Raw genomic sequence first — 20,852 nt, 5'->3', positions numbered from 1 at the left:
ACAGCAGGAGTTCCTAGCTCCCCTCCTCTTTTAAAACACAGATCTCCAGCTGAAAGCACCTGCATTTACATGCTCTCTCCTTTTTTGGAGAAAGAGGGAGGAAGCTGAACAGTCCAGCCCATCCAAAATAAAAGTTCCTCCATTAATAAGCAGTATGTTCTCTGTTTGCTGCAGAAACAGTGTCCAGAAGGCTTCTTCTCTTACTTGACCCCTGTCAGCAGACTATCAGTTTACGATCTGGACGTGTCTGACCAAGGCTGTTTCTATGACGTTGCTTCCCACTTCAAATTTATTTCAGGAACTTCAGAAAAATTATCCAAGAAGCCATGGTTGATGATCTATGGCATAGTCATAGGTATATATACACACACACACACATATATATATATATATACACACACACACAGTTTATCACAAAAGTGAGTACATCCCTTACATTTCTGCAGATATTTACGTATATCTTTTCATGGGACAACACTGACAAAATGACCCTTTGACACAATGAAAAGTCGTCTGTGTGCAGCTTACATAACAGTGTAAATTTATTCTTCCCTCAAAATAACTCAATATACAGCCATTCATGTCTAAACCACCGGCAACGAAAGTGAGTACACCCTTAAGTAGTGTATATATGTAGTGTATACTGCAGTATATGTAGCGTATATAGTGTATGAGGCAGTATATGTAGTGTATATATGTAATGTATACTGCAGTATATGTAGTGTATATAGTGTAAAAGCAAGATATGTAGTGTATATATGTAATGTATACTGCAGTATATGTAGTGTAAATAGTGTATAAGGCAGTATATGTAGTGTATACAGTGTATAAGGCAGTATATGTAGTGTAAATATGTAGTGTATACTGCAGTATATGTAGTGTATGTAGTGTATATATGTAGTGTATATAGTGTATAAGGCAGTATATGTAGTGTATATATGTAGTGTATATAGTGTATAAGGCAGTATATGTAGTGTATATATGTAGTGTATATAGTGTATAAGGCAGTATATGTAGTGTATATATGTAGTGTATATAGTGTATAAGGCAGTATATGTAGTGTATATATGTAGTTTATACTGCAGTACATACAGCCATTAATGTCTAAACCACCGGCAACAAAAGTGAGTACACCCACAAGAACTGCCTTAACCCTCCTGGGCATGGAGTTTAACAGAGCTTCACAGGTTGCCACTGGAATACTTTTCCACTCCTCCATGACTACATCACAGAGCTGGCGGATATTTGAAACTTGGCACTCCTCCACCTTCTGCTTGAGGATGCCCCAAAGATGTTCTATTGGATTTAGGTCTGGAGACATGCTTGGCCAGTCCATCATCTTTCCCCTCAGCCTCTTCAATAAAGCAGAGGTCGTCTTAGAGGTGTGTTTGGGGTCATTATCATGCTGGAACACTGCCCTGCGACCCAGTTCCCGGAGGGATGGCATCATGCTCTGCTTCAGTATTTCACAGTACATATTGGAGTTCATGTGTCCCTCAATGAAATGTAACTCCCCAACACCTGCTGCACTCATGCAGCCCCAGACCATGGCATTCCCACCACCATGCTTGACTGTAGGCATGACACACTTATCTTTGTACTCCTCACAATTGACGCCACACATGCTTGAGACCATCTGAACCATCTGAACTAATTAACCTTGGTCTCATCAGACCATAGGACAGGTTCCAGTAATCCATGTCCTTTGTTGACATGTCTTCAGCAGGCTTTCCTGTGTACAGACTTCACAAGAGGCTTCTTTCTGGGGTGACAGCCATGCAGACCAATTTTATGTAGTGTGCGGCTTTTGGCCTGAGCACTGACAGGCTGACCCCCCACCTCTTCAATCCCTGCAGCAAAATCTTTCAAAGACAGCATTTGGATGTGACGCTGAGCACGTGCACTTAGCTTCTTTGGATGACCAACGCAAGGTCTGTTCTGAGTGGACCCTGCTCTTTTAAAATGCCGGATGATCTTGGCCACTGTGCTGCAGCTCAGTTTCAGGGTGTTGGCCATCTTCATGTAGCGCAACAAGTATGAGAGCGTGTGAGAGCTGTACTACATAATTGAACACACCTGCTTCCTATGCACACCTGAGACCTAGTAACACTAACGAGTCACATGACATTTTGGAGGGAAAAATGACAAGCAGTGCTCAATTTGGACATTTATGACCTCTCACTTTTGGCCCCTCATGAATATTCCTTTTCTCTCAAAGCTACTGCAGTAAAAAATAGGTGCTGCCCACCTTCAGGACCATCCTAAACACAACAATCTGCTTTCCGCTTCGCTCATAGTACAGTAACCGACCCCACAAATGACCTGTCTGATGACAGCAGACACTGGCTCTCCTTCTCTAATTATTCTCCTTGATCTCCTTGAGCATTTGACCCTTCTGACCATGACATACTCCTAAACCGGCTATACCAGACCATTGGACTCACGAGTGCTGCCTTGGCCTGGTTTCAATCCTCTCTCACCGACAGAAGCGAGTATGTTTCTATTGGCAACACAAGATCCCCATCACATGCTGTGTCCTGCGGAGTCCCACAAGGGTCGGTGGTCCTTGACCCCATTCTATTCAACTTATACATGCCCCTACTTGGACATCTCATAAATCCCTAAGCTTATACATGAAACCCCACCCCACATCAGATCCAGCCATCCCCATAACCAGTATTACACAGCAACACAGTCGGGTCACACTACTTTTCTCCTCATCATTAAAATTTAATACGTTATCCAATTTTCCCCATTTTCTCCTCAATTTGGACCACCAATAATCCCCCATCACATGCAACGCCCCATTCACCACTAAGGGCAGACTAGGGCGCCATCACCCCACTCATTTTCAAAACTTCTGCCGATGCAACATCAGCGGGCAACCATCGGGCCTGGGGGGAACAAAGTGATACTGCTCTAATATATTGTGGTCATTCATGGTCAACAGTCACCAGCAAGCAGATATCAGCCCACAGGAACATGGTTGGAACGCTGGTCCGAGATCATACCTAACAGGTTGCAGTACTGTGTGCAAGGTCTAACCAGCATTGAGACTAGTTAACATTAATACAGCTTTCCAAGATGTTCCAATCTGATCCAGTAGATTAAAATTAGGGCTGATCCAGACATATTTTAATAAAACATTTAAATACGTCTGATTCAGGATTAAAACACTATTATAAAGGATATAAACCGCTATTTCAAGCCTGATCCAGTTCCGATCCTTTGTTTTTACCGCTGTGTTCTAGCAGAGCGCACTCTGGCGTCATTACTGGACAGCAGCGAGGACCCCCCCTTATAATGTACCCGAACCATTTAAAATCTGCAGTGTGGAACCATTTTAAGAACGTATGATTGTATCTAAGGTTTTAGAGCTTGGAGCTGCTTTTAAGGAAATAAGGAAACTAGGGCAACTAAAGGAAAATGACATGAACTGAAATTTGCATCAGCTTAAACGATTTGGAAGCACTCAGCAAAACGTTAGTGCACAGACCTGTTATCCTACCTTGCCATCTGAAGCGAGCCGTAAATAGTGATGCAAAGAAAAACATGTCAAATATGATGGCGACAGTCCCCGAGCACTGAACGAAAACCCAAAGTACAAACATTTCTACGAGAGCAGCAGCACCTCAAACGAAACACCACAATGATTACCTGTAAAGTGTATTTAATACATGTTTTTAAATATGACAATCACCACAGAGACAGCGATGCTAGGCTGAAACGAAATGGTCCACACAGTCTTTTTCCTGAACCAAACCCAGCAGAAAAGACAGCTCTAGCATCCAGAACGTCCAGGATTCTAGTTGCGTTTCCTCTTTTTCAGCAGAGCATCTCTGAGGGCAATCTGAGGGAGAGGACAAGAATCACATTACAACTCGGTTCTACAATCATCAGCTTAAATAAATAAATAAATATATAATAAGTAAATAAAATATATATATATATAAAAAAGAGATCATTTTACAGACAGGTTTAAACAGTTGATCCCAAAGTCTTCCAGAACTGGGAAAATTAGGGCCAATTCTGGGAGAGGGGCACACCGACCCCCTTGCCACCCAGTATATATCAGCATGTCCAAGCCTGAGACACAGCAGGTAACCCCTCCCTCACTTTAATTGTCTAACAGTCATCACTGCAGCTCTTCTTCTCTCAGTTTGATTAGTTTTGTGTGTGTATACATATTAGTATATATATCTATTTAAATGTATTTAAATGTATTTTAATTATTGCTGTTTTTATTCACTACTGTCACTTATTTTGTAATTATTGTTACTTTTATTGTTCTATAATTCTGTTATTTTTGTAATGCTTTGGCAATATTGTTCTCACTACAGTCCTGCCAATAAAGCTTCTTTTGAATCTTTATATTAGTCTGTATTTAGTTCACTCACCAAACTTTACTTCTGTGATTAATATTTATTAATACTCCCAATCTTCTCTCTTTTAGCTTTTTAATATTCAAATTTGTCTCTATCCAGTGTTCTACTTTCCCATACTTTCATTTACAGCCTGAATTGCACTGAAATTGCATTCTCCACTAGGGGGCAGTGCAGAACCTGCATTTAAATTTTTATTCAAGATTCATTTAAAATGTGTAACTTTCTCATGTTTGGTATCAGTTAAGTTAAGATGTGATTGTGACAGTGTAGGGGTAGCTACTTTATTGGCCAAATTACCCCTTATTATTTTAATAAGAAGTGGCAAACTCAGTTGATCAAACAAACAATATTTACAGCAAGTCACTCAGTAATTCATAAGATTAAGATGAATTGGGCATCTATGAATAATATATATATATATATATATATATATATATATATATATATATATATATATATATATATATATGTGTGTACACCAACACAACAGATCTAAGCATTCAAGGCATGGACACCACAAGACCTCTGAAGGTGGCCTGCTGTGGTCTCTGGCACCAACACTAACGTCAGCAGCAGATCCTGTAAGTTGTGAGGTGGGACCTTTCGCCGATTCACCGGCTTATAGCACTTTTGGTAGGAACTGACCACTGCAAACCAGCAACACTCCCGCCTGATGTTCTGGGGACGTTCTGACCCAGTCATTGTCTAGAACATCACAGTCTGGTTCTTCTTGTCAAAGTGTCTCAGATTCTTACGCTTGTCCATTTATCCTGCTTCATCACCTTCAAGAACTGACTGTTCACTCACTGCCTAATAGATCCACAGAGCCACGGGAACTAGATCATCAGTAATCTTCACTAAACCAGTCAGTGGTTTTAATGTTATGGCAGATCAGAGGACAGAAAGTGGACGTTTTTTTTTTTATAGATATCTAAAATCAGCCCTAATTCATCATCTAAGCATTCAAGGCATGGACACCACAAGTCCTAAATCACAGTGCTGTACCTGTTTCTCTCTGAAGGACCGTTTGCCCTTGGTCCGGATGTTCTGGCTCTGCCTCATCATCATGAAGTTCTTCGTCTTCCTCTTCTCCTTGTTGCTGGTGCTGGCATACGGGTTCAGCTTGTTCCTCTTCTTAACAAACTCCTTCCTGTCTGTCCGACCAGCCTTGAAGAGAAAAACAACAATACAGAACTGTAATGCTAATCAATTTAGAACAACTTCTCTCAGTTTCTACTGCAGAAGCTCCAGATCTCATCAGAACAGATAAAGCAGCTGAACATAAATCCAGTAAAAAGGAGAAACAAGAGCTTCTCATTCTGAAGAAAGAAAGTAGTGAGATCTTGTCGGTGAGCTAGTCTGAAGAACAGAGCTCGGTTCCTCCAGGGTTCTCCTGGACACCCCCCAGTCCAGCCAGCACAGCATGGAGGATGTGTTCACCTCCATCAGCAGCAGCAGCAGCAGCAGCTCACCTGATTTACCATCATTAAGCCCTGATTTACCACCAAACCAGGTGTTGATCTGAGGAGAACTCTAAATAATACTAGACTCCATGAGGAGAACTTTGGAGATGTTCTAATGATGAACACAGTGATGGAGAACCTCAACACTTTCTGTGGGAGTGATATTCTATTGTTATACTGCAGGCTCTTCTCACCATAGCTGTGGCCAGTCTGGTCTCCTTGTCAGATTTGGGTTTCTTGTGCAATCTCTCGATGTCTCTGAGTGTGAGCAGTTCTCCCCTGAAACGCAGCATGTGTGATTTATACTGATGTGTTCCAAACAGAGATTTATGTTTATACTTCATTTTTCATGATTCAGGTTTTTTCTTCCTGAACCTGTGTTTTGTGTTACCGGTCTTTCTCCTCGTCGCCGTCAGCCTGCTTCCTCTTCTGGCCCTTTCCAGGAGCTGCTTTGACGTCTTTGGCCATCTGGGCCAGGTGGATCTTTCGGAAGTCGTCCTGCGTAAGAAGCCGGCTGGCGCTCACCGCTGCAGCTTTAGTCTTCCTCTCCTCTGCAGGGATACTCTGGAGCTTCTCCGCCTAAGCAACACACAGAAGCACAGGACTTATTTTTAGAGGAGGCACGTCTGTGTTAAGGAGAATGGATGGGTACGGGGAAGGAGGAGAATGGATGAGTATGGATACTGATTATATATATATATATATATATATATATATATATATATATATGGGTACTGACGTGTATGGATGGGTATAGGTGTATAGATATGGATGGTATGGAGGAGTATGGGTACTGACGTGCATGGATGGGTATAGGTGTATAGATATGGATGGTATGGAGGAGTATGGGTACTGACGTGCATGGATGGGTATAGGTGTATAGATATGGATGGTATGGAGGAGTATGGGTACTGACGTGCATGGATGGGTATAGGTGTATAGATATGGATGGTATGGAGGAGTATGGGTACTGACGTGCATGGATGGGTATAGGTGTATAGATATGGATGGTATGGAGGAGTATGGGTACTGACGTGTATGGATGGGTATAGGTGTATAGATATGGATGGGTATGGATATGGAATATGGGTACAGACATGAGTGGGGGGATAGCATGGCTGGGAATAGATATGGGTTGGAATGAGTATGGATATGAATAGAGATGGAGGAGTCCGGTTAGGGATGTAGGTTTGGATATAGATTGGGTTGTACGGGTAGGGTGGGGATATGGATGTGGATGGGGACGCCTGAAAGGAATATCGGAGAGGCAAGGAACCAATCCAATCTGACTGATCTTAAAACCAGCACATTTGCATTAAGAAAGGAGACAGTAAAGAGGGATGGACTTAAAGATCCTCACCACTTCTTCTTGATCTTCATCAGAGGAGTGGTGTACATTCACCCATTCTCCATCGTCATCATCCTCACTCATGCTGGCACTCTCCCAGCCATCTGTTGGAGACAGAGGGGAAAGACGTTAAAGGGTCCATAGAGGAAAATGTTGTGTAATGGGGACCAGTTCCTAACCAGTGAATGGTTAATAACTAAAGAATAGAGATATAAATTACAGTTTAATAATAATAAATAATTCAATCATTTACATAAATAATAAACATTTATATATAGACTATTATATTTATAAAATATGTTTATTTAGCAAAGGCCTTGAGATAGAACAGTTAATACTGATAATTATCTAATTATAATGATTTCATTTTTAAGCATCATACATTAATGCAAGGCTCCAGGTCACACTGCCTTAGAGTGTAACCAGCTGCACTGCAGTTAATCTCCCTCATCAACCCTGCCCCCTACTTGATATACACTATATGGACAAAAGTACTGAGACACCTGCTCATTTCATAGTTAGGGTATTAAAAAGATTTTACCCTGTCTTTGTTGGAGTAACTGTCTCTACTGTCCAGAGTAGAAGACTTTCTACTAGATTTTGGAGGAGCACTGCTGTGAGGATTTGATGCATTTAGAGAACACAGTTCTTCCACTGCTCCACAGCTCCTCAGTGCTGGGGGGCTTCATACCCCTCTAGCCCACGCCTGGCATTAGGCAGCATGGAGCCAATAGGGTCATGATGTTGATCTGCTCCAGAGTCTCCTATTCTACTTCTTCTCTACAGGGACTAGACAAGCTGTGTGTGTGTCCATCTGCACACCTGTGTCAGCAATGGGAGCAATGTAAAGTAGCTGAATGCATTTATAAGAAGTGGCGTTGTCCACAAATATTTGGACGTTTCCAGGTGGTATTGATGCTACTCGTGCATAAACACAGTATTCGAAGTCACTGTTTGTGAAGCGCTGTCTGGCCAACGCAAAGACAAAGGCACTTATTTATTACCTTCATCATCTTCTCCTTTGGGCTCCTCCTCCACCTCCAGGACCTCAGCTCCAGGAATGTAGTCTTTAGCCTCCAGCTCTCCGTACGCCTGTATCTTGGCCTCAGTAGATGACTCTGTGGGCTTCCCCTGGCACCAAAACAGTGATCCACATCATCAATTATTTTATTATTGTGAAAAATGATGAAAATCATGATAATAGAAATATGCTTTAGGGCTGTATAGTGTTTTAGTGTTTTATTGCAGTTACAGAGAAGCTCCATGCAGCTAAAGCTGCCAGACTGTCATCGGTTCTGATCCTTCTTGACCTCTCCGCAGCTTTTGACACAGTGGACCACAAGATCCTCCTGTCTATCCTTGCCGGTCTTGGAATCACCGGCTCTGCATGGCAATGGTTTGCATCGTACCTGCAGGGACGCTCATACCAGGTAACGTGGCAGGGCGACACGTCCGCTCCTTGTAGTCTCTCCACTGGCGTTCCACAAGGCTCAGTTCTTGGTCCTCTTCTTTTCTCACTGTACACTCACTCTCTTGGTAAAGTGATATCCTCCCATGGATTCTCTTACCAGTGTTACGCCGACGACACTCAGCTCATGCTCTCTTTCCCACCGTCTGACACACAGGTCTCCACCTGCATCTCAGCGTGTCTCACCGACTTTCTTGGATGGCGGCTCACTACCTCAAACTCAACCCCAGCAAGACGGAGCTGCTGTACATCTCACTGGTCACTCCTTCTACAGAAGCTCGAAGCCTTGGTGTCGTCATGGATGATCAGTTATCGTTCTCCGGTCATGTTGCAAACGTAACTCGGTCCTGCAGATTTCTCCTGTACAACATCTGGAGAATTCCACCCTTCCTCTCTAGAGAGGCCACCCAGGTGCTTGTTCAGTCTCTCGTCACTTCAAGACTTGACCACTGCAGCTCTCTTCTGGCTGGTCTTCCTCTGCACAGCATCAGACCCCTGCAGCTGACTCTGGTCTACAAAGCCAAGACTGGACCAGCCAGCTCCTCCGTACTTGATGGCGATGGTCAAAAGCTGATCTGCACCAAGAGCCCTTCCAGCTTCAAGTACGGCTCGGCTCGACCCGCCATCCTTTAAGATCCACGGAAGACAAGCGTCCAGACTTTTTACTGTCCTGCACCGAAGTGGTGGAACGAACTTCCCCTGGGTGTCCAACACTCACTGTCCTCCAACCCAGACTGAAGACCCTCCTCTTCTGAGAGGACTTGGGGGAAGAGTAGAGTATTATGGTCTCCATATTGACTTGTGTTTAGTAGAGTCTAAGATTAGAGGATCTGAATTTTAGTCTATTTAAACTAGCTGAGGTTCTTCTTCAGTAAACAGTGAAGCTCTTCTGTAAGAACTCTGGAGAAGAGCGTCTGCTTAACGCCGTAAATGTAAATGTTTCACTCATCTGTTATTTTAATGTGTGTGATGGTTACTATGCATACTATGATTCGTTCACAATCATCTCTACTTCTAAAAACAGCTACAGAAAAGAGCGATCCCGTCTGGAAAGGATGCAGGACTAGGAAAAGCAACGCTGTGATGAGTCCCGTCTGATTTTTTTGACCTGACTGGTGCTCTTACCCTGTCCTTCCTGTGAAGCATGTGCGGGTCGAGGTCTCTGAAGAGCTGAATTAGCCCCCTGGCAGACATCACCACGTCTACAAGCCAAACACAGGATGATGAAAATGAAGACAGAGGCAGATACAAGCATTTGACATGAGGTCAGAGGAGAGGTGAGCTGTTTCTCCACAACTTACTCTTGTCTTTATGGGACTTGTACTGGGTGAGGTCCTGGAGCAGGTCTTCAGACATGGAGAGCGGACAACGGGCCACGATCTCCTTTATCGCATTAATACTGTAATACAGAGAGAGAGAGACACAGACAGACAGACAGACAGAGAGAGAGAGAGAGAGAGAGAGAGAGAGAAATTACTTTAAGGGGGGAATGAATATATATATATATATTAGTCCACACTATATGTCCAAAAGTTTGTAGACACCCTTTCTAATAAATTCACTCATCTACTTTAAGTTGCACCCATTGCTGACACAGATGTGCAAATGCACACACAGCTTGTCTAGTCCCTGTAGAGAATAGTACTGCCAATAGAATAGGACTCTCTGGAGCAGATCAACATCATGAACCTATTGGCTCCATGCTGTCTAATGCCAGGCGTGGGCTAGAGGGGTATAAAGCCCCCCAGCATTGAGGAGCTGTGGAGCAGTGGAAGAGCTGTGTTCTCTGGAGTGATGGTGGAGGAGCTCCAAAGCATTTTTCTTTTCAGAGCTGCTTACCCCACTGTCATGACCTCTCCTGAATTCCTGTCTGTGACAAAATTGTTGGCAATGGTCATAACCACTGACGAAATGATCTGAAAGAGAGAAGATCACAAATATATATAATAATTTTTAAACATATTTAACACATCATTAACATATAGCACATACACTGCAGCTCCATAAAACGCTTGACTGATAAGAGCATGTAATAAAACATTTATTAGACATTTAGGGAGTTTAGATTGAACTAATCCAGTGAGACTTACCTCTGGAGGAACCAGCTGATGGGAGGCCTGGGCAGCACACAGCAGGATCTTTGTAACTTCTAAACAAATCAAAAAAAAAGAAAGAGAAAATGAGCATATTCAGAACAGCCCAGATTACCTTACTGTAGTCAATCAAGTACTGCAGTAAACTGAAATGTACAGCCAGTGATCAGTAGAAGAGCTGTGGTAAAGGGCGTAGGACTGTCTGTTAAACATATCATATACGTTTTGGAACAGCCTTTAAAAATGAGACTTGCTGGGTCTAAGAGTTGTTTAAGAAGAGGTTTAAGACACTGTTCCCCTAATAATAATAATAATAATAATAATAACAATAATAGTAATAATAATAATAAATGTATGGTAATAGTAATAACAGTAATAGTAATAATAGTAATTAGTATTAATAATAATAATAATAATAATAACACTGGTGTCAAGCACAAGCGGAGAGCAGATCTAATCTCTCGGATTAGGAATGTAATGGGCTGCTGATTTGGACAGTCTTGGGTGAGCCGCTGTAGGAACACTAGGAACAGGTCAGGACTGCTCTGCTCTCTGTTCACAGGTTCCTGATCTGCTTCCTTTACAGGCCGAACATCAGTCTGTTCAAACTCCTCCTAAACATCATCATCATTTCCTCCCTTCTTTTCTCGCCCCTACGTGCTGCGCTGCCCCCTGCTGTCTGCCTGCTGCTGATACACGGCCATTCAACACATCCTACCACCCTATATTACCCCCCTAACACTCTCCTGCACTCCTCCCTGAACCCCTCGTGTTTTGTCCTCCTTTCTGTGCTCTCGCTCTGGCTCGCTCTCTCTGTCCCTCCCTGTCTCTCTCCGTCTCTCTTTTCCTCTCGGTCCCCGTCTCTCTCTCTCTGTCCCTCTTTCCCCTCTCTCTATCGGCGTCTCTCTCCCTCTGTCTCTCTATCCCGGTCTCTCTCTCGCTCTCTCTCTTTCCCTGTGTGTGTCTCTCTCTCTCCCTGTCCCTGTCCCTCTTTCCGTGTGTGTGTCTCTCTCTCCCTGTCCCTCTTTCCCTCTGTCTTTCTATCCCTCTCTGTCCTCGTCTCTCTCTCTGTCCCCGTCTCTCTCTCTGTCTCTCTTTCCCTCTGTCTCGGTCTCTCTCTCTCTCTCTTTCCCCGTGTGTCTCTCTCTCTCTGTCCCTGTCCCTGTGTGTGTCTCTCTCTGTCCCTCTATCCCTCTCTATCCTCATCTCTCTCTCTTTCTCTCTCTCTCTCTCTCTCTCTCTGTGTCTCTCTCTCTCTGTCCCAGTCTCTCTTTCTCTGTGTGTGTCTCTCTCTGTCCCAGTCTCTCTTTCCCTGTGTGTGTCTCTCTCTGTCCCAGTCTCTCTTTCCCTGTGTGTCTCTCTCTCTGTCCCTGTCCCTCTATCCCTCTCTGTCCTCGTCTCTCTCTCTGTCCCCGTCTCTCTCTCTGTCTCTCTTTCCCTCTGTCTCGGTCTCTCTCTCTCTCTCTTTCCCCGTGTGTCTCTCTCTCTCTGTCCCTGTCCCTGTGTGTGTCTCTCTCTGTCCCTCTATCCCTCTCTATCCTCATCTCTCTCTCTTTCTCTCTCTCTCTCTCTCTCTCTCTCTGTGTCTCTCTCTCTCTGTCCCAGTCTCTCTTTCTCTGTGTGTGTCTCTCTCTGTCCCAGTCTCTCTTTCCCTGTGTGTCTCTCTCTCTGTCCCTGTCCCTCTATCCCCATCTCTCTCTCTCTCTCCCCCTCTCTCCCTTTCCCTCTGTGTGTCTCTCTCTCTGTCCCTGTCCCTCAGTCACCCTCACTCTCTCGGGTCTGCCTGACCCAGCTCTCCTCTACCCTCCTGTCCTACTCTGTGGCCTCACACTGACCTCACCTCACTGCAGGACTCTGCTTCTGACTGATTACCTGCAGGACTTTATCCTCTCACTCACATTTTCATCTTTTTAGGCTTGACGCCACATTCACTCTTATTGCTCTTACTTCAGTTTAGTTTTATTCCTGTTTTGGTTTTTATTAAGCTCAGGTGTCGACCTGAGGAGGACGAGTCTTTGACTCAAGGTTTCTTCCTCTCGACCTGAGGGACTTTTTCCTGCCGCTGTCGCCACTAGCTGCTCTAAAGGGGCTCGAACCCGAATCTCTCTAAAGCTGCTTTGTGACATCTGTTGTAAAAAGCCTAAATAAATCAACTGTAACTGAACTGAATTAAATGCAGCTGTTTACACACCTGTTACTACTCTATTTACCGGTTTATTTAAGGGGTTACCCGCCTCGTTCAGTAGGACAGACACTGGAATGGCCTGAATCGGACTGAGGTGTATACATGGACACAAGCTACTCCGATCCAGTAGATTAGTCGGATTATTATTGGAAAATCAGGCTGCATGTAAACGTGGCTAATGATGACCTCCGAGCTGGTCAATATTTACCTCTCTGGTGAGGCTGCAGGAACCGCTGGACAAATGGGTAGAAGTTGAAGAGGAAAAGCTGCAGGGGAGACAGAGATGCTGATTACCTGCTGATTATTTTAATAACCAGTCAAGATTATACAACCAAGCAGCGCCTTTCAAAGATTCCCCCAAACACTTTACATGGACAAGAACAAGGAATTCAAGGAATTCTTGAAGAAAACATTGAATAAGTGTGTGTGTCCATATTGCTCTGTCTCTTACTGTAACACAGCAGTAGAAACTAGGGCTGGGCGATATGGTACAAATGTCACACACACACACACACACACATATATATATATATATATAATACTCTTGTGTGCAAAATACACTCTCCTGATGTTTTTTCTCTCTGCTGGCCACACCACAGCAACTGTACATGTAAGTATGTGTGTGTATAATATATGTGTGTGTGTGTGTGTGTGTGTGTGTGTGTATATATGCATGTATATACATATACATGTATGTATATAAATAAAACTAAGGCCGCATAGAACATAATATCCTGTTGACCGGGACGTTCATGGTAAGTGTAAACACCCGCACCTTAATGCTGACTCAAAGCCAGCAGCCAGGCAGCATCTGGGGTTTTACCTCATGGATTCCTACGAGTCTGGAGATGAGCTCCATCAGCATGATCTTCACCTCAAATCGCTCCTTAGAACTCTCCAGCTGTTTCAGGAGCTTCTCTGCAAAATCTGCAACACAACACATCATTTTAGGGAAAACAGAGTACGAGCAAAAGAGCCGGTGCATCCAGCTTCACTGACCGATGTTCTGATGGAGTGATTACAGGTGGCTGTTACCTTGTGGATCATGGATGAGGTGAATTGCAGAAAAATTAAAGACCTCCGCTTTCTTCTTCTTCTTATGTTTCTGTGGAGAATAAAGATGTTTGAGAACCATATCTGAGAAAATAATAACCAGAATCAGCAGCAGCAGCAGAAGCATTACTCAGGTCACACAGCAGCTCCAAGCTGACTAAAGTACCTTTAGGACTTTCATGGCTTTTTCCAGCTTCTTCTTATTTTTGGACGTTTTCTTCCCAGTAGAGTATCGGACCATTAAATCTCTGGCTGAAGGACCCTCATCCTGGAAGAGATGGACTGGCACAGTCAAAAAGGTGGAAAAGCAGGTACAGTTATGCAGAGCACTTTTACTAAGTGAAAGTATGGTACTGTATCTCAATCTAACTCAATTAAAGAGCTGAAACTGTACTATAGTGAAAGTATGGTACTGTATCCCAATCTAACTCAATTAAAGAGCTGAAACTGTACTATAGTGAAAGTATGGTACTGTATCCCAATCTAACTCAATTAAAGAGCTGAACTGTACTATAGTGAAAGTATGGTACTGTATCTCAATCTAACTCAATTAAAGAGCTGAAACTGTACTATAGTGAAAGTATGGTCCTGTATCTCAATCTAACTCAATTAAAGAGCTGAAACTGTACTATAGTGAAAGTATGGTACTGTATCCCAATCTAACTCAATTAAAGAGCTGAACTGTACTATAGTGAAAGTATGGTACTGTATCCCAATCTAACTCAATTAAAGAGCTGAACTGTACTATAGTGAAAGTATGGTACTGTATCTCAATCTAACTCAATTAAAGAGCTGAAACTGTACTATAGTGAAAGTATGGTACTGTATCCCAATCTAACTCAATTAAAGAGCTGAAACTGTACTATAGTGAAAGTATGGTACTGTATCCCAATCTAACTCAATTAAAGAGCTGAACTGTACTATAGTGAAAGTATGGTACTGTATCCCAATCTAACTCAATTAAAGAGCTGAACTGTACTATAGTGAAAGTATGGTACTGTATCTCAATCTAACTCAATTAAAGAACTGAAACTGTACTATAGTGAAAGTATGGTACTGTATCTCAATCTAACTCAATTAAAGAGCTGAAACTGTACTATAGTAAAAGTATGGTACTGTATCTCAATCTAACTCAATTAAAGAGCTGAAACTGTACTATAGTGAAAGTAACGAACCTCTGATTCTGAATCACTGTCCTTTTTCTCATCTTCATCTTTGCCCAGGAAAAATGTCAGCGCAGCTACCAAGATCTGACAAACACAAAGCATTAAAACATCTGCACGAGACATCAACATCTGGAAAGCACAGGTACCTCTCACACGGAAAGAATGAGCCCTACCTTTGTGACTTTGGAGAAACAGGCTGTCGTGATGACATTCACCGTTTTGGCATCATTCCTGCAATGGAGGAACATCATAAAACAAAGTCTACTGTGTGTCCTAAAGTTTGCGGACACCTCATCATCCAACGGTTCTTCTGAAATCAAGGCTATTATTAGCATCTGTCCTCCTTTACTGCAGTAACAGACTATTTTCTTGTGAAGGCTGTAGATGTTGGAACATTGCGGTGAGGATTTTCCTGCATTCAGCCACACTAGAGCACTAGTGAGGGCAGGTGCTGATGCTGGATCATCAGTTCTGCCCCTCCAACTTATGTCTCAGAAGTATTGGATGGAGCTCCATCATCACTCCAGAGAACACCGTTCCACAGCCTAATACTGGGCTACTAGACGACTGGGTCAGAACCTCTCCAGAACATCAGGCAGGTCTTGAGGGATGTTGGCCCTCCCAGTATGCAGTGGTCAGTACCTACCAAAGGTGCTCTGAGGAAGGACAACCAGTGAACCGCTGACAGGGTTATGGACACCCAAGGAGGTCCCACCTCAGAACTTACAGGACCTAAAGGATCTGCTGTGAACGTCTGAAGCTGTCCAGATACCACAGCAGGTGGTTTTAATGTTATGGCTGATTTACGCATTCCCACCTAATGCCTGTATCTCCAGGTAGGCAGCACACTGTGTTAATTAGAGGGCAGCTGATGAGCTCAGTCTTACCAGATATTCCTCTTGTACAGCTCCATCATCACGTCTAAAGAGATCTTGGCGGCGATGGGGTTCGAATCTCTCAGCATCGTGTACATGAAGTTCTGCAAAGTCTGAACAGAGAGAGGAGGAGTTTAATGAGGATTATGAGTGTAGACTATTGGTCAAAAGTTTTAGAACACTGCCAGTTTTTGCTGCATGGTCCAGGACTACAAGACTACTCTCAGCACTGCCTGACTTATTGCCCCTCCACCGGTCAGTCCTGCAGCTCCAGGTTTCTTCTTACAGATGTAACGGAGGTCGAGCTGGGCAATATGACAATATTTTATCGTATGGTGATGGTCATAAGTTCTTATTGTGATACACAATATACTTTTCATTCACGATCACGTCTATCCTTAAACAGTGGCCTGCTGTTAAGCCAGTGTTAAGCTGCTGAGCTACAAGGTGTGGCCGTGTGAGCCGCCCATCACACAAGCAGCTGTTGACTCTCAGAAACTGGTCTTCTGGTGCTGTTGTGGGTTTGAGTGGGTCAGACTCCTGTATCCAGTACCAGAACTCTCCAGGTTCCTCCAGTTTCAGAGTCTTCTGATGGTGTAGGATGGTGTCCTCCTCACCACACTCTGGCTTCATCTGGAGCTTCTCTGAAGGAAAGAGCTCCACTGTTAGGAGGTAGAAGCTCTGGGTTTTTGTGTCGAGGTCTTTTTCTAGTCGTTATGAGATCAAGGGTTGATCCACCACTTCAGGTTGTTCACCGGACTGGAAGTGAAGCTTAACGGTCAATAAAAACTGGAAAAACAGGATCACTTGTCCGAATCCCGGTCATGCTGCTTGCCGAGAGAGCACAGTCGGCCTTTGCTCGGAAAAATCTGGGGTGTTCTCAAACTTTTGACTGGTAGTGTAGTGTAGGACTCACTGTGTTCAGCTTGTTGTTTTTGTGCTTCGCGTTGATGTTCTTGATGTCCGTCACAATGTGAGTGTACAGAGTCTGAGGAGGAGAGGGGGTGGCAGAGAGAGAGAGAGAGAGAGAGAGAGAGAGAGAGAGAGAGAGAGAGAGAGAGAGAGAGAGAGAGAGAGAGAGAGAGAGAGAGAGAGAGAGAGGGCGAGAGAGTCAGTGGCAGGTCTAGGTACAGGTTTAGCAGACAGTCTGTGTACTGTAGACGGTGCAGGCTCACCTGTCGCAGGAGCTTGTCGTGACAGCGCAGCAGCTCGAAGAACAGCTCCAGCAGACTCGTCGGGTTGATCAGGTCTTTGTTCCTCAGCAGGATCAAGGCTTTGCAAAACGTCTGAAAGGAAGAGAGGCCGAGGCCGAGGCATTAGAGGAGCTGAGCGCGATCGCCTGCATGCTTTTACTACCAGGGGGACAGACGACACCTGACTACACTGAGCTCCCACCACCCCGAATCCACAGTCTCTACACTGGCAGCCGATAATGCTTTTGGCTAATGGCCTGGGACTGTCCCTCCTGCTGCCTCCCAGGATCATGCTGATGCTCCACTGACTCCAACAGGGGCAGAATGGCGTCTCTGTGGAGGTTTGGTGGTGGTGGAGCTGCAGGAGGAGAACCTCTCTCCAGAACTGCTGCTGTGTAACGCTGCAGAACCCATAGAGTCATATTAGTGTTGCTCCACCTTCAAGCTTCTCTCAGCTTGTCCAGAAATGCTTGTTACTAGTAAAAGAACCCTATAAACCCTTTCAGCCCTATAACTGAACCCGTCTCCATCATACACTCCCCCAATCAGCTCACCATTCGGAGGTCAGGCTCGAGCACTGTGTGGTGGTTCAACAGCAGCTCGGTCAGTTCCTTCGGGAAACTGGAGAGCTCTTCCAAGTAGCAGTGTCCAACCTGCAGAACAACACTACAGTCTGATTACGGGATTATTCACTGAGTGACAGACACACAGCGGGGCAGTGACACCCCCAGGTGTTCAGGATTAATAAGAATTTAAAAAAGAAAAAGAAAAAAAGAAGAAGAAAAACAAAAAAATAAATTATATATATATTAATTGATTTTTTTTCCTTATATATATCAGAAAATAATAAAAATGTAAATTAAAATATATTAAAAATAAAAATTGCGCACATACAGTCAAAAATATATTCTCCACCTTTAAACCAGACAGACAGACAGACAGACGGATAAACCATACCTGAGCCAAAAACATCACCAGCTCAGCCAGGTCTTTGTTTGGTTTGTCTGGTTGGTGCTTGAAGATCTGGATGTTGGACTGGTAGTGACGAAACTGCTGCTGGAACTGCAGAGGAGCAAGAGTTACTGCATTCACCCTCAGAGTCGTGTTTTACATTTAAAATGTATTTATTCATTTCTTTACTCGTTTACCTCCTCAGTGTTTAAATTAAACCACATATTTTATATAAATAAATACAGTTTTAATGGTTAATAGTCATTTATTTATTTACCTCCTCCGTTTAATATGAATATGATCTGTGTTGTTTCTCACATCAACCAAAAGTGATTTTATGTTTATTTAAGTTTATTTGTTGATCCACCTCCTCAGTGATGTGTTTTACATGAAATTTTTATTTTAATAGTTAAAATGTGTTTTTTTACCATGTTTTAAATTTAGCAAATGTAAATGTTAATTTATCTATTCATCTCCTCAGTGTTTCATTTAAAACCCATATTTATTATGAATACATGCTGTTTAAATGTTTTTTACCATGTTTTATATAACATAGTTAAAAGGTTAATATTCATCTATTTATCTCTCCTGTATTATGTTTAAATTAAACCACATTTTACATGAATAAATGCTGTTATGCTGTAATTTATTTATTTATTATTATTTATTTATCTCCTCAGTGTCACTCTTCAGAAAAAAATGTTTTATATGAATATAATCTTTTTTTTTTTACATCAACCAGAAGTAATTGTTCATCTACCTCCTCAGTGTTTGTTTAATTTAAAACCCATATTTATTATGAATAAATGCTGTTTAAAGTCAGTTACTTATGTACCTTCTCCATGTCATCTTTCTTATTTAAAAAAAAAAAAGTGTAATATGAATAATATATTAATAATAATATATTTCTTACATTTATCCAGAAGAATTTAATGTTTATTTACCTGCCTCCTCAGAGTTGTGGTTTACATTAAAATGTGATTTTAATGGTTAAGTGTTTTTTTTACCTCCTTATATATTTTAAAAATGTTAATATTCATCTCTGTATTATATTTAAATTAAACCACATTGTATATAAATAAATGCTGTTTTAATTGTTAGTCATTTATTTAGTCACCTCTTCTGTGTCATCCTTTATATTAATAAAATCTTTTATAAGAATAATATATCTGGGTTTTCCTCAATCAACCAGAAGTGTTCATGTTTATTTGTTTACCTCCTCAGTGTTGCTTTACATTACTTTTTTACACTGTTTTATATTTTAAAAATGTAAATGTAAATTTACTTATTTATCTCCTCGTGTTTGTTTAATTTGAAACCCATATTTTATATAAATAAATGCTGTTAGAAGTTAATAGGTATATATTAATTTACCTCCCGCGTGTCATCTTTCATATGAACAGAATTTGTGTTTTATAGGAATAATATCTGTTATTTCTTACATTAATCAGAAGTGTTTTAATGTTCCTTCATGTGTTTATTTGTTGATTTACCTCCTCAGGGTTGTGTTTTACATTCAATTCTGATTTTAATGGTTAAAAGTGTTTTTTTAAACCTGTTTTAGATCTTAAAAATGTAAAAGTTTATTCACTTATTCGTTTATTGATCACCTCAGTGTTCATTTATATAAATAAATACAGTTTTAATGGTTCAGTCATTTATTCATTCCCCTCCTCCGTGTCCTCCTTCATATTAATCAAAGCTGTTTTATATGAATATGATCTCTGTGTTGTTTCTCACATCAATCAGAAGTGATTTAAAGCTTATTGATTGATTGTTTGTTTGTTTGTTTGTTTACCTCCTCGCTGTAGGACTTGGGGTCTCTCTTGATCAGGTTCTGCAGCTGCGGCAGGTTGGTGGGCAGTTTGTTGTTGTGTCGTCCGGACATGGTTCTGCTGTGGTTCTAAGCTGGTCTCTGGAGAACTGAAGGTTCTAGTTGATTAAAGCTCGGATCAGCAGCAGCAGCGTGGCTCACAGGGGAAGCGCCATGTTAACGATGACGTATGAGGAGTACGGCGAGAGCGGAGGGACAAACAGAACGGAGGCGAGAAAAGCGTTGCGAAACAGGACCTCCCTTTCTCTGAGCCCTGTTCCCTGTTTAGGGCACTATTTAGTGAACTATGTAGTGCCCTATTTAGTGCACTATTTAGTTCCCTATTTAGTGCCCTATTTAGTTCACTGTTTAGTGCCCTATTTAGTGCACTATTTAGTTCCCTATTTAGTTCACTGTTTAGTGCCCTATTTAGTGCACTATTCAGTGAACTATGTAGTGCCCTATTTAGTTCCCTATTTAGTGCACTATTTAGTTCACTGTTTAGTGCACTATTTAGTTCCCTATTTAGTGCCCTATTCAGTGAACTATGTAGTGCCCTATTTAGTGCACTATTTAGTGCCCTATTCAGTGAACTATGTAGTGCCCTATTTAGTGCACTATTTAGTGCCCTATTCAGTGAACTATGTAGTGCCCTATTTAGTGCACTGTTTAGTGCACTTTTTAGTTCCCTATTTAGTTCCCTATTTAGTGCACTATTTAGTTCCCTATTTAGTGCCCTATTCAGTGAACTATGTAGTGCCCTATTTAGTGCACTATTTAGTTCCCTATTTAGTGCCCTATTCAGTGAACTATGTAGTGCCCTATTTAGTGCACTATTTAGTTCCCTATTTAGTGCCCT

At 42.3% G+C, this 20,852-nt stretch overlaps 1 protein-coding gene across 1 annotated transcript; it reads right to left on the bottom strand.

Moving 5' to 3' along the window:
* Positions 1-3,653: 3,653 nt before the first annotated feature.
* sdad1 (SDA1 domain containing 1) lies at positions 3,654-20,169 on the bottom strand. The gene is made up of 22 exons (XM_072661682.1): positions 19,979-20,169; positions 18,187-18,291; positions 17,784-17,882; positions 17,212-17,322; positions 16,953-17,024; positions 16,049-16,149; positions 15,335-15,392; positions 15,171-15,245; positions 14,162-14,263; positions 13,978-14,047; positions 13,766-13,869; positions 13,151-13,208; positions 10,755-10,813; positions 10,504-10,580; positions 9,966-10,063; positions 9,790-9,866; positions 8,201-8,327; positions 7,209-7,300; positions 6,240-6,427; positions 6,043-6,127; positions 5,391-5,552; positions 3,654-3,850 (listed from the first exon to the last, which is right to left on the bottom strand). Exons 1-22 carry the CDS (start codon positions 20,066-20,068, stop codon positions 3,806-3,808), a joined length of 2,055 nt encoding a protein of 684 aa, XP_072517783.1. The 5' UTR covers positions 20,069-20,169; the 3' UTR covers positions 3,654-3,805.
* Positions 20,170-20,852: the final 683 nt, after the last annotated feature.

This window comes from Salminus brasiliensis, chromosome 18 (assembly GCF_030463535.1).
Source record: "Salminus brasiliensis chromosome 18, fSalBra1.hap2, whole genome shotgun sequence".
In the NCBI taxonomy this organism is placed as follows: Eukaryota; Metazoa; Chordata; class Actinopteri; order Characiformes; family Bryconidae; genus Salminus; species Salminus brasiliensis.
Note: the sequence above shows the minus strand (reverse complement) of the source record. Positions and strands in the feature narration are given on the sequence as shown.

What these genes read in the sequence shown, in the direction of transcription:
- sdad1 (XM_072661682.1), bottom strand. Translation starts at nt 20,068, where the DNA reads ATGTCCGGACGACACAACAACAAACTGCCCACCAACCTGCCGCAGCTG. An exon ending in ACGACAAGCTCCTGCGACAG is followed by an intron (nt 17,025 to 17,211) that starts GTGAGCCTGCAC and finishes TCTCCTCCTCAG; the next exon opens with ACTCTGTACACTCACATTGT. An exon ending in CCTGCAGCCTCACCAGAGAG is followed by an intron (nt 10,814 to 13,150) that starts GTAAATATTGAC and finishes TGATTTGTTTAG; the next exon opens with AAGTTACAAAGATCCTGCTG.